At 58.7% G+C, this 12,695-nt stretch overlaps 1 protein-coding gene across 2 annotated transcripts in view; it reads left to right on the top strand.

The window, feature by feature from the left end:
• The first annotated feature begins 7,716 nt into the window (after positions 1 to 7,716).
• PXN (paxillin) overlaps positions 7,717 to 12,695 on the top strand; it is a 45,206-nt gene continuing 40,227 nt past the window's right edge. For both annotated transcript variants that reach the window (XM_055147286.1, XM_055147285.1), the window contains exon 1: positions 7,717 to 7,878. In XM_055147286.1, coding sequence (XP_055003261.1) covers positions 7,866 to 7,878 — 13 coding nt within the window. In that variant the 5' untranslated portion in view covers positions 7,717 to 7,865. The remainder of the gene's footprint in view (positions 7,879 to 12,695) is intronic.

Below are 12,695 nucleotides of genomic sequence, written 5' to 3'. Positions count from 1 at the left end.
CTTCTGGGGAAACGCTCTGAGGTCAGTTGTTTGTTTCTGCCTGCATGGTCTTTCTGCTGACCTTCTGGGTTCAAAGCCTCACTTCCTATTCAGTAGCTGCATGCCTGAGGCCGCTGGATATCTCTGCGTGCCTCAGTTTCCTTGGCTTCAAATCTGGGGCCATGCAGATAGCTCAAAGTGCAGCTTTGCAAGCAGGAACCCCAGATTCGACCCCCTGGTGTCATCCCCAGCCCCCCTGAGCACCTCTAGGTCTGGCCCCCAAACCAGTAAAATATATGTGTCCATGAGGGGGGCCGGAGCAATAGCACAGTGGGGAAGGTGTGGTTTGCCTTGCATGCAACTGACCCGGGTTCGATTCCCGGTATCCCGTGGTGTCCCCCAAGCACTGCCAGGAGTAATTGCTGAGTGCAGAGCCAGGAGTAACCCCTAAGTATCGCCGGGTGTGACCCAAAAAGCAAAAATAAATAAATAAATAAAAGCAAAAATAAATAAATAAAAATGAAATTTAAAAATATATGTGTGTGCATGAAACAAGAATGAAAGGCGTGTCCCAAGCATGGGGCTCTCTCCGAGGTCACTGGCTGAGAATGAGAAGCGCCTGGAGAGGTTTTCTAAAATCTGATGCCCAGGCTGCATTCCAAACCAATTAAATCAGAATTTCTGAGAGTGAGTTCTGAGCAAAAAATTATTTTTTTGGTGTTTTTTTTTTTTCTTGTTCAGGGGGCCACACCCAATGAGGCACTGGGGTTACTCCTAGCTCTGTGCTTGGGGTTTGGTCCCAGTGGTGAATGGGGTCCCTGCAGCTTGGGGCTCCTGGTGCTTGGCGTGTACTCCAGATCTTTGAGGGCCGAGTGATAGCACAGCGGGGAGGGCGTTTGCCTTGCACATGGCTGACCCGGGTTCGATTCCCAGCATCCCATAGGGTCCCCTGAGCACCGCCAGGGGTAATTCCTGAGTGCAGAGCCAGGAGTAATCTCTGTGCAACACCGGGTGTGACCCAAAAGGAAAAAAAAACAGTTGAATCCAGATCTTTGAGTTATTCCCCTCCCCCCTCCAAAAAAAGGAAATATTAGGCTAGCACAGTGGGTAGGGCTCTTGCCTTGCATGAGGCCAGTGTGGGTTTGATCCCTGGCATCCTATATGGTCTCCGAGGCCTGGCCAGGTATGATCCCTGAGCACAGCCAGTGTTAATACAAAAACAAAACAAACCAACAAAAATCCCCAAATGGGGGCCGGAGCGATAGCACAGCGGGTAGGGCGTTTGCCTTGCACGTGGCCGACCCGGGTTCGATCCCCGGCATCCCATAGGGTCCCCCAAACACTGCCAGGAGCAATTCCTGAGTGCAAAGCCAGGAGTAACCCCTGAGCATCGCCGGGTGTGACCCAAAAAAAGCAAAAAAAAAAAAAAAAATCCCCAAATGTGTGCCTTTCTCTCCTAGCCCTAAAGTGCCCTTTAGGTTTTCCCATTATAATTTTTTGGGGGGTTGGGGAGGGTTGGGCACCCCCTGCGGGCTCAAGGATCTTCCTGATGTTTGAGTCCATGCCCAGGAGTGACCCCTGGAGATGCTTGGGGGACCACGTGGTGCTGGAGACTCACATGCCACTGACCACACGCCAGGCCTGTGTCTCCCTCCTGTATTAGCACTCTGGCCTGGTCGTTATTTCGTTGCTCGTTTGGGTTTTTTAGTTTATTTTTTATTTTTTGTTTGTTTTTGCTTTATTTTATTTTTTTTTGCTTTTTGGGTCACACCCAGCGATGCTCAGGGGTTACTCTTGGCTTTGCACTCAGGAATTACTCCTGGCGGTGCTGGGGGACCATATGGGATGCCGGGGATCGAACCTGGGTCGGCCGTGTGCAAGGCGAACGCCCTACCCACTGTGCTATCACTCCAGCCCCTGTTTTTGCTTTAGTTCTGGACCATGTGATGCCTGGGCACAAGCCCCGTGTCCTTTCCCTGGCTGTCTCAGCCCTTTCCCCAGCTTCCTGTCGCTGTTGGATGTTCCCAGCCACCTGATGAAGGAAGCGTTTTCTTATCCAGATCAACCGTCCAGGCAGCGGAAGCTTGGCAGTAGGAAAGCCGCTCTGCCTGGGCGCCCAGCTACAGACCAGGCCTGCAGGACCTCCTGAGGAGGAAAAGGTGAGGTGAGGGACCAAGCCTTAGGTGGCACCAGTGGCAGTTGGGCTCTGAACCTCGTCTGGCTCCTCTGTCTCTGATTCCTGTGCCTCAGGGGTTTTGCCCAGGAAGTGCCTGCCAGTCCCTGGCTCCTTGAGGAAAGCAGAAAGGCTAAAGTAGGGCAGGGGGTGCAGGGGTGGGGGAGTGGAGCAATAGCATAGCGGGGAGGGCGTTTGCCTCGCATGTGGCTGACCCGTGTTTGATATCCCATGTGGTATGCCAAGTACCGCCAGGAGTAATTGTGACCCAAAAAGAAAAAAGAAAAAAAAGCAGAGCCCGTTCAGCGGGGCTGGGGTGATAGAACAGTGGGTAGATGTTTTTGCATGTCATTTACCAGGGATAATGTGTTAGTGTGTGTTGCTCATGTCAATATTTCCTCTATTTTTTTTTCTTTTTGCTTTCTGGGTCACACCCGGCGATGCACAGGGGTTACTCCTGGCTCATGCACTCAGGAATCACCCCTGGCGATGCTCAGGGGACCCTATGGGATGCTGGGAATCGAACCCAGGTTGGCCACTCGGAAGGCAAACGCCCTCCCCGCTGTGCTATCACTCCAGCCCCACGGTGGGTAGATGTTTGCGTTGCACACAGCCCGGGCTGGGTCACCGGTTTTCTATATGAGGGTTCCCTGAGCCTCCAGGAGTGATCCCCGAGTACAGAGCCGGGAGTAAGCCCTGAGCATCTCCAGGCGTGGTTCAAAAAAACCAACCAAACAAACACACTAAGTTTCCATTAGCCTTTCTCCAAACAGCGGGGGTCAGGATTAGCTTTCCTTTTTTTTTTTTTTTTTTTTTTTGCTTTTTGGGTCACATCCAGCGATGCTCAGGGGATCCTCCTGGTGGTGCTGGGAGAACCATAGGGGATGCTGGGGATTGAACTCGGGTCTGCCACATGCAAGCAAGGCAAACGCACTACCCACTGTACTATCTCTCCAGCCCGTGGATTAGCTTTCCCAGGCCTCTGAAGGGCCTGGTTGCCCTCTGCCACCATCTGCAGGGTCATGGTTTATGATGTAACTGTGTTTTATTTTTAAACTATTTTAGCGCGTGCACGCATGTGTGCATGCATGTGTGTGCGTGTGTGTGTGTGTGTGTGTGTGTGTGTGTGTGTTGGGGGCAGGGGGGCAGTTGGGCCACACTGGTGCTGCTTGAGGGCGTGACTCCTGGCTCTATCTCAGGGATCACTCCTGGCAGTGCTTGGGGCACCATCTGGAATGCCAGGGATTATACCAGGGTTGGCAACAGGCATGCCCTACCTGCTGTACGCTGTACTCTCTCTCTGGCCTGTTTCACTTTTGATAGGGGCCACCCCCCCACGGTACTCTTCCAGGGTCCTGCAGGATCACTCCGAGGCCTTGTCCCTGGCCATGGGGCACTCCGGGGCCTCCACAGCCACACCTGCTGTCGGGGTGGGGGGGCAGCCTAGGGGTGCTGGGGGTCAAACTCTGGGCCTTGCCAGGCCTGCTTGCACCCTCTGCCATGTGCACCATCTCCCAGGCTCTGCTTTTATTGATCTATTTATCCTCTTTTTCCCTTCTTCAGGGACAGGGATTGAAGTCAGGGCCTCATCTATGAAAAGCAGGTGCTTTGCTGCTGAGTGCATTACCTGCATCCATGGTGCCATCGAAGTGATGCACATTACAGGGTATAACTTACGCCTTAATAGAGTTGATTTCAGGGGCTGGAGCCATAGCACAGCGGGGAGGGCGTTTGCCTTGCACTCGGCAGACCTGGGTTCGATTTCCAGCATCCCATATGGTCCCCTGAGCACCGCCAGGAGTAATTCCTCAGTGCAAATCCAGGAGTAACCCCTGAGCATCGCCAGGTGTAACCCAAAAACCAAAAAAAAAAAATAGAGTTGATTTAAAAAATGAGCATTGGGGGACTGGAGCAATAGTACAGCGGCTAGGGTGTTTGCCTTGCACATGGCTGACCTGGGTTCAATTCCCAGCATCCCATATGGTTCCCCACGCACCGCCAGGAGTAATTCCTGAGTGCAGAGCCAGGAGCCAGCCAGCACAGGTCATACCTGTGTGACCCCAAAAGAAAAAGAAATAGCATTGGCAGCCCAGAAGATGACTCAGTGGTGGGAACACCCTGAGTTTGATCCCTGACACCTAAAGGTCCCCTGAACACTGCACAGGGAGTAGCCTCTGAGCACCATCAGGGGTGACCCCACATAGGTAAAATTAGCCTTGATATATGGGTGGTGCTTTGGGAACCCTATGTGGTGCCAGGGTTGGACAATATGCCCGTCAGTCATCCAGCAAAGACATACTGAGACCCTGCCCCGGTCCTCACATCCTCAGTATGGACATGTGGCAAGTAGGAAAGGACATGGTTCCTGCCTCACATTCTTTTTTTGTCTGAAGGAGAGAGACATGTGTCCCATAACCCCACCTCTAAACACCTATCTGGGCTGGAGCAATAGCACAGCTGGGAGGGCGTTTGCCTTGCACGCAGCTGACCCTGGTTCGGTTTCCAGCATCCCATAGGATCTCCCGAGCACAGCCAGGAGTAATTCCTGAGTGCAGAGCCAGGAGTCACCTCTGGGCATCGCCGGGTGTGACCCAGAAAGAAAAAAAAAGCAAAACCACCGCTCAGAAGGGACTGCTTGGGGTGGGGAAGAATCTCAGTGCCTGAATTTTTTTTTTTGCCTTTTGCTTTTTGGGTCACTCCTGGCGATGCACAGGGGTTACTCCTGGCTTTGCACTCAGGAATTACCCCTGGCTGTGCTCAGGGGACCATATGGGATGCTGGGAGTCAAACCCGGGTCAGCCGCGTGCAAGGCAAACGCCCTACCCGCTGTGCTATCTCTCCAGCCCCAGTGCCTGAATTTTTATCTTAATAAAGGAGGACTTGGCAGACTCAGGGTTGAACTTCTCGAATCTGATTTCAAACAAGAGATTTCTGGGGTTGAAGAGAGTACAGGGGCACCGGGGTTAAGGTGTTTGTCTTGGATGCTATTGGCCCTGATTTGATCCCGGCATGGTACCCTGAGCACACCTGGGAGTAGCCTCTTTGGAGCATAGAGCCAGGGGCAGCCCCTCATCACAACAGTGACTTAATGTCCCCCCCCACCCCAAATTGAAAAAAGCCTGCAATTCAGCTCGTGGGAGATTCAAATGCTGGATCTTCAGGGAAAAGTCACACTCCTTTGTTTACAGTTTGTTTGTTTGTGGACCACACTTAGATGCACTCAGGGATCACTCCTGGTGGGCTTGGGGCACCTGTAAGATACCAGGGATTGAACCCTGGTCGGGCACATGCAAGAACAACCCATCTTGGGGCTGGAGCAATAGCACAGCGGGGAGGGCGTTTGCCTTGCACTCGGCCGACCCGGGTTCGATTCCCAGCATCCCATATGGTCCCCCGAGCACCGCCAGGAGTAATTCCTGAGTGCAGAGCCAGGAGTAAATCCTGAGCATCGCCAGGTGTGACCCAAAAAGAAAAAAAAAAAAAAAGAACAACCCATCTCTCCAGCCTCACAAAGTCCCACTCTTCCAGGGAATTCCCAGCTAGTGGTGGAAGGTAAAAGTTTGAGGGACTCAACTTTTCTTTTTTCTTTTTTTTTTTTTTTTGCTTCTTGGGTCACACCTGGTGATGCTCAGGATTTACTCCTGGCTCTGCACTCAGGAATTACTCCTGGAGGTGCTCAGGGGACCATATGGGATGCCAAGGGTTGAACCTGGGTCAGTTTTGTGCAAGGCAAATGCCCTACCCACTGTACTATGGCTCCAGCTCCCATTGTGCCTCCACATTTCTGGCCCTGGAGGCTTGGTCAGTAGCTCCCCCTTTGCACTGAGGGATTTTCTTAGTGCTGAGCCTCTTCCTCCTATATGGCTTCTTTCCCCTTTTTCTTTTATAGTCCTGGCACCCTCCGAAAATCAGCCTCAGTTTCCTGACCCGACACCAAAGGCCAAGGGGCTGAATTCTTGGGGAAAGGGGAGCTGGAAGCTGTCGGAACAAAACAGACGTTTTTATTACATGGAGTAGATCAGTGACGAGGACTGCCCACTGCAGGGTGGGTATGGCTGACGGTAATAACCACCTCTGTGGGAATTCATTTAGATAATAGCGGTGCAGTAGCTCTGACTCAGTGACTGCCGGGTGTCGTGACCTGACCCCTGAGTGTGGCAGCAGAGCCTGCTCTGGGGTCTGGGTGGCAGTGAGGGTATTAAAGGAAATTGTGAGGGGCCGGAGCAATAGCACAGCGGGTAGGGCGTTTGCCTTGCACGCGGCTGACCCGGGTTCGATCCCCGGCATCCCATATGGTCCCCCAAGCACTGCCAGGAGTAATTCCTGAGTGCAAAGCCAGGAGTAACCCCTGAGCATCGCTGGGTGTGACCCAAAAAGCAAAAAAAAAAAAAAAAAAGGAAATTGTGGACCAGTGTAGCCTCCTGTGTTTCTTTTTCCCCTTTAAGGTGGGGTTTCCTTTGTTCTCTAAAGGGAGGGTGTCCACGTGGTAGATTAAGAAATATATAACCTTGTGGGGCTGGAGCAATAGCACAGCGGGTAGGGCGTTTGCCTTGCACGTGGCCGACCCGGGTTCAAATCCCAGCATCCCATATGGTCCCCTGAGCACTGCCAAGAGTAATTCCTGAGAGCAGAGCCAGGAGTAACCCCTGAGCATCGCCGGGTGTGACCCAAAAAGTAAAAAAAAAAAAAATTGTATATAAATAACACCTCAAAAGTATTGAATCTGGCTTTGTGATTAATGCAACTGATCAGTCTCCTTTAGTGGAAAAAAGACAAATAGGTTGACAAGGGGGCCCTGGACAAATTGTGCAGAGGGCAGGCTGCTTGGCTTGTATGTGGCTGACCTAGGTAGGATGCCAGATCGGCCCCCAGGAGTGATCCCCTGAGCACAGAGACAGGAGTAAACCCTGAGCACTGCTCTCTGCCCCCCCAAACAAAAACAAAGCCTCTATTTTTGGAGAGGGGAGGTTGGGCCACACCCGAGCGTGCTCAAGGCTTATTTCTGGCTCTGTGCTCAGGGATCACTCCTGGAGGGGCTCCGGGGGCCTCATATCAGGGGATGGAACTGGGGTGGGCAGCATGCAAGGCAAAGAGCCCCACCCGCTGTTCTGTCTCTCGGGCCTCTGAGCCCACAAATCTGACCCTCCACTGGAAACAGACGTGTGATGCGCGGGTGACCGACTTCGTGGACAGACACGGCAGGCTGTGAGATGTCAAGACAGGAGGACCGAGCTGTCGTCCCGCAGCCAAAGCTGCGACGCGGGCTGCGAGCCCAACCTCCGGCCTCAAGGCCTGAGCGCTCCAAACCTGCGCGCGGGGCCGCGAGGGGGCGCCGCTGCCCCGCCCGGCGTGGCCCACCGCCCGGCTGGGCGCGCGCTCGCGGGCCGGCGGCGGGGGCGTGGCCGGCGTGCGCGGGGGGCGTGGCCAGCAGGCCGGGCCGGGGCGCCGCGGGCGGGGCGCGCGCCCGCGGGGCGGCGGGGGCGTGGCCGGCGTGCTCGGGGGGCGTGGCCAGCGGGCCGGGCCGGGCGCCGCGGGCGGGGCGCGCGCGCTCGCGGGGGCGGGGCGCGGGGCGGGCGCGGGCGCGCGCGGCGGCGGCAGTGGCGGCGGCGGTGGCACGTTCCGTTCCGGGCCGAGGCTCGCGGCGGAAAAGTTGCTGGGCGGAGAGGAGCGGCCCCGGGACGGGCAGCCAGCGCGACGCCGAGCCGGCCCCGCCATGGACGACCTCGGTGAGTGAGCGCGAGGCGGCGGCCCGGGCGGCGAGGGGCGCGCGGCGCCGGGCCGGGTGGGCGCGCGCGCGCGCGCGCGTTCGGGGCCGCGGATCCCACTCCCCGCCGCCGGGGTCCCCACAGCCGTGCCCCGCACCCCGCCACGGGGACCACCCCAGCTCCGGGCTCCCGGCCGCGCGGACCCCACCCCTCGTCCCGGACCGACCCTTGGGACCACGCTTGCACCTTCAGAACCCGCCCGCCGGGGCCTCCCGAGACAGGGGACCTGGGCATGACCACTCCCCAGCGCCGGGCGGGACCCTCGCTTCCATTGCCCACCGCAGCGACGGGGTTGGGGTGGGGGAAGGTGGGCTGGGGGCCCGCTGCCTCAGCCTACAGGTTACTTCCCTCCTTCCCAGGACCTGCGCCCACCCCCACTTCCCGTACTGGCCGCACCCCCTCCCCCAGCCCTGCGTCTGGCAGGAGCCCCGCCACCCCCCTCCCCCTTTTCCTTTCAACAAGTCAGATTCCCAAGTTCAGAGATCAGCCTCCGGGGACCACCCCTCCCTAAGCTTCTCATCCTTCTCCCCCAGCTTGCCGGCCCCCTCGGGGTCCCCGGCACCCCAGCACCCCGGCACCCCGGGCCTGCCTGTTCCTTTTCACTGAGGGGTGCAGCCCCTCCCCTTTCCTCCCCGCAGACCAGCCTAACCCTAGAAGGGTAAAGCTGCCTCTTCCCCGGGCTCCCAGACGCTGGGGCAGTGCCAGGGGAATGAGGTGGGAAGTGGGCCCCAAGGTATGGCCATCTCTGAACTTGTCCAGGCTGGCCGAGTTCCCCGTGCCCCCCGCCCCGCACCCCCCCCCAGCCAGGCCTGCTGGGGCCCGAGGCAGGTAGAGAGCAGGATGCCAGGAACAGACGGGCACTGTTTGCCTGTTACTGGAGCTCCCCAGCTACTCCGTTCAGTGTGGGCCCATCTGGTGCCAGGGCAGGGGACTGTCCCCGAAGCCAACACTCATCCCTGGCCTGGGGGTGCCCATAATAGGAATGCCCTGAACTGCCTCCGAGAGCAGAACTGACCTTCCCTCCTAGGAGCCTGTGGCGGGGGGGCCTCTGAGTCAGGGGGCTGGGGTCCCCGGGCAAGTTTCTGCTCCAGGGGGCCTGGCCTGACCTCACTGGACCTGGGGACTTGTGTGTCCCCCGATACTTGTTCTGCCTTGGACTCCCAAGGCCAGATCCGCCAGATGGGACCTGTGGCTCCCCAAAGGGCTTGGGACCCTCAGTTACATGTGTTCGTCCACAAGCCCCCGAACTTCCGAGGGCACAGGGTGGGGCGCCCCAGCAGGACCCCGGAGCTGGGGACGGGGTGCGCTTCCATCCTGTCCCTGTGGCCACGTCTGCTGGCTGCGGAGCTGAGTTCTGCCCGGGGGTCAGGGTGGGCACCCATTCCTTCCGACCTTTGCGGTTGGCGTGGTTTCCAGGCAGGTATTTCTCTCCGTGGAGAAATAACTGAGCTGGCAGGAGGGATGCGGGGGCGGGGCCTGGGGGGGCGGTAATATGTTTTGCGCCAGGATTGGCAAGTTGCAGGGCTTTCTTGGGGGGACAGGGAGCCGAACCCCTGTTTCTGAAACCGCTGCCCTGGCTCTGTGGCGCTCGGGCTGGGAAAGCCTTGTGGAGTTTGCAGACGGGCAGGATTCCTCTCTCAGCCCGGCTTCCGTGGAAGGCCCGGGCCTCCGAGATTGTCTCCTGGCCCTGGGGACACCGTTTAGTCTCAGTAGCCACCTGTTGGGGCCTCCCAGCAGACCCCTTGGGGCTTCCACTCTCCCTGCTGCAACTGGAGAAAAATGAGACCTCAGAGAGGTCCGTCCATTTCCCCAAGGCTGCACAGCTGCACACATGCCTGTGGCTCAGAGCCCCGTTCTAACACCACCCCAGCGCCTGTGCGCCAGACGCCTTTCCGGGGCTAGAGAGACGGGACGGCAGGTGAGGCGCCCGCCTTGCACACGGCTGACCCGGGCTTGATCCCCGGCATCCCACATGGTCCCCGGAGCACCACCAGGGGTGGTTCCTGAGTGCAGAGCCAGGAGTAACTTCCCCAGCTGTGGCCCCCAAACCCAGTAACCAAAACCCCAAACAAAACAAAGTCCCTTCTCCCCAGGGGAGTGTGTCCGTGTGTGTGTGTGTGTGTGTTGGGGGGGTGTCACTGCCACCCGTAACTTCTGCCTGTTGCGTCTCGCTCACCAGTTGTCAGGCCTGGCCCGCCGGGGGAGCACCTCGGCCCAGCTCCCCGGGGAGTGTCCACGCCTGGAGCCGGGGGCGGGAGCGGAACCGTCCTCTGCACTCAGCCCCGTCAGCTGTCCGGATGGCTGCTCCCCGCGCTGGCCGTCAGCTGTTTCCCTGCCTTGGGGTGGACGCACGGGCCGGGCCTCTTGTTTTTATTTTTCCCCAGAGAGCGCCTTAGCTGTGAGCGATCCTGCTCTCTGCGCCGGGGAAGGGCTTGCAGGGGGGTGGGGGGGCGGGCTGGGGGCGAGGCTCCACCCTGACTCCGGGGTTCTGGTCTTAAAACAAAACAAAACAAAACAACAAACAACCCACATAACTGGGGGGAACTCCCCCCCCCCCGCCCCGCGGCGCTGCCAGTGCCGAACTCCCCATGTGCTGTTTAATCAGTTACAAGTTTATAGCTCTCGGGGCCCAGAAGCACAAACACGGCGTGTCGTGCCCTTCCCTGCGCGGTCCCTCCGCGCCAGGCTGCGGGGTGGCTGCTGGTGGCTTTTCTCATTACCGTTCAGAGGCTGGTTTGGCCGGGAGTTCGCCCCGTTTGGGTTCTGGCTGGGGTTTCCTGGACAGAATTCCCACAACATCGCGATGCAGCCTGAGCCTCTCCCCCTCCGGCTCCCTGTGCGCCCTCCGTCCACGTTCTTGGTGCCACTCGGGGTGTGTGAGTGTGTGTGTGTGTGTGTGTGTGTGTGTGTGTGTCTCTGTATGTGTGTAAGACACACAGGACCACAGTGTAGCCCAATAACCTGGGAGCGTGTGTGTGTGTGTGTGTGTCTCTGTGTAAGACACACAGGACCACAGTGGTAGCCCAATAACCTGGAAGCGTGTGTGTGTGTGTGTCTGTGTGTGTGTGTGTCTGTGTCTCTGTGTCTCTGTGTGTAAGACACACAGGACCACAGTGGTAGCCCAATAATCTGGAAGCGTGCACGTGTGGGTGTGTGCGCTTGTGTGTGTGTGTGTGCGCGCGCGCGTGTGTGACACACACACACAGGACCACAGCAGTAACCCAATAATGACTTCCTAGGGGCCTTCTAGGAGACAGACCCCATTTCCGGAGCGGTATGGAGGCCGCCGCGTCACCCTCAGAGGGGGAAAGCCGGGTGGGAAGGGGGTTGGGGTTGAAGCCCCTGCGTGGCAGTGCTCGGGGCTGGCTCCTGGCACGGGGTTCAGGGGTCGCTCCTGGAGGTTGCTTGGGGGTCCCCATGCCGTGCCAGGGATTAAGTTGCCGTTGGCTGCATGCAGGGCAGCCGCTTTAACCTTGGTTCTGTCTCTGCCTCCAGAGGGGGAATGTTTGATCTTGCTCTAGAGTGTTGGGAGGTGGTGTCGGGCCGGGAATGCCCGTTGATCTGCTTCCAGGTCACGCTGTATGGGGTCAGCAGGGGCCTGAGCTTGAGGGGGCCGCAGAGGATCGGCCGCCTTCACCGTCCCGCCAGGGGATCGGGCCTCTCTGGCCAAGGGTGGGTCTTGTTCTGGCCCGCCCGGGGAGCTCGGCCTTCCTGGGGTGGCAGGGGGCACAGCCAGCTGTTGGCAGTGCCCAGAGGCGGCCTGAGCCTGACAGGTCTCCTTTCAGCCTCTCAGCAGTCTTCCCCCTTCGGAAACAGTACCTCATTGTCCTGGGGGGGGCAGCGCCGGGGGGCAGGGGAGTCGCCTGGGACATTCTGGGCTGTGGAACCTCCCTGTTTCCATGGAAAGTCTGGACTTTGGGCTGGCCCATCTGTGGGGCCTCTGTGTGTCAGGCCAGGGTCAGGGCGCCCAGCTGCTGGGCCCGGCTGCGGGTTCTGATGTGTCGGGGCCTTGCTGGGGGCCGAGCCGGCTTGGGGAGCCGGGCCCCCACGCTCCCGGGGCTGCGTCCTTCTGAGGGACAGTCCCAGGAGGCCTCTCTGCCCTCGGCCCCTGAGGGCCACGCCGGGGGAGGTGGCAGGGCCCGTCCTGGGGACCCTGAGCAGGCCAGAGGGGGCCTCTTCTCTAAGGCACCCCCAAGCCTTTTTGTGGCTTTTGTTTTCGGGTCCCACCTGGTGATGCTCCGGTCTACCCCCTGGTGGGGCTCGGGGGGCAGTATGGGGCGCCAGGGTTGAACCCAGTTCAGCTGCGTGCACGGCAAGCGCCGGCCCGCTGTGCTGTGTCTGTGTTCTACCTCGGGGGCTGCTGGGCAGGCCTGGGGCCACTTTTTTTTTTTTTCTTTTTGGGTCACACCCAGCGATGCACAGGGGTCACTCCTGGCTCATGCACTCAGGAATTACCCCTGGTGGTGCTCAGGGGACCCTATGGGATGCTGGGATTTGAACCTGGGTTGGCCGCATGCAAGGCAAACACCCTCCCCACTGTGCTATCACTCCAGCCCCCTGGGGCCACTCTTGACCACGCTTAGCCGCCTGGGCCGGGCGGTTCAGTGCTGGGGCCCGTGATGCTCGGCCACCAGCCTGGCCTCGCTCGGAGTCCTTCTGAGCCGGACTTGTAGTGTTGGTGGGGGCTCCTGGCGGTGCTGGGAGGGGGTGCAACCCGCTCCCCCACCCAGGCTCAGACCACCCAGTTTACAGATGTTCAAATTGAGGCCCAGAGGAGA

Source organism: Sorex araneus, chromosome 9 (assembly GCF_027595985.1).
Source record: "Sorex araneus isolate mSorAra2 chromosome 9, mSorAra2.pri, whole genome shotgun sequence".
Classification (NCBI taxonomy): Eukaryota; Metazoa; Chordata; class Mammalia; order Eulipotyphla; family Soricidae; genus Sorex; species Sorex araneus.
Note: the sequence above shows the minus strand (reverse complement) of the source record. Positions and strands in the feature narration are given on the sequence as shown.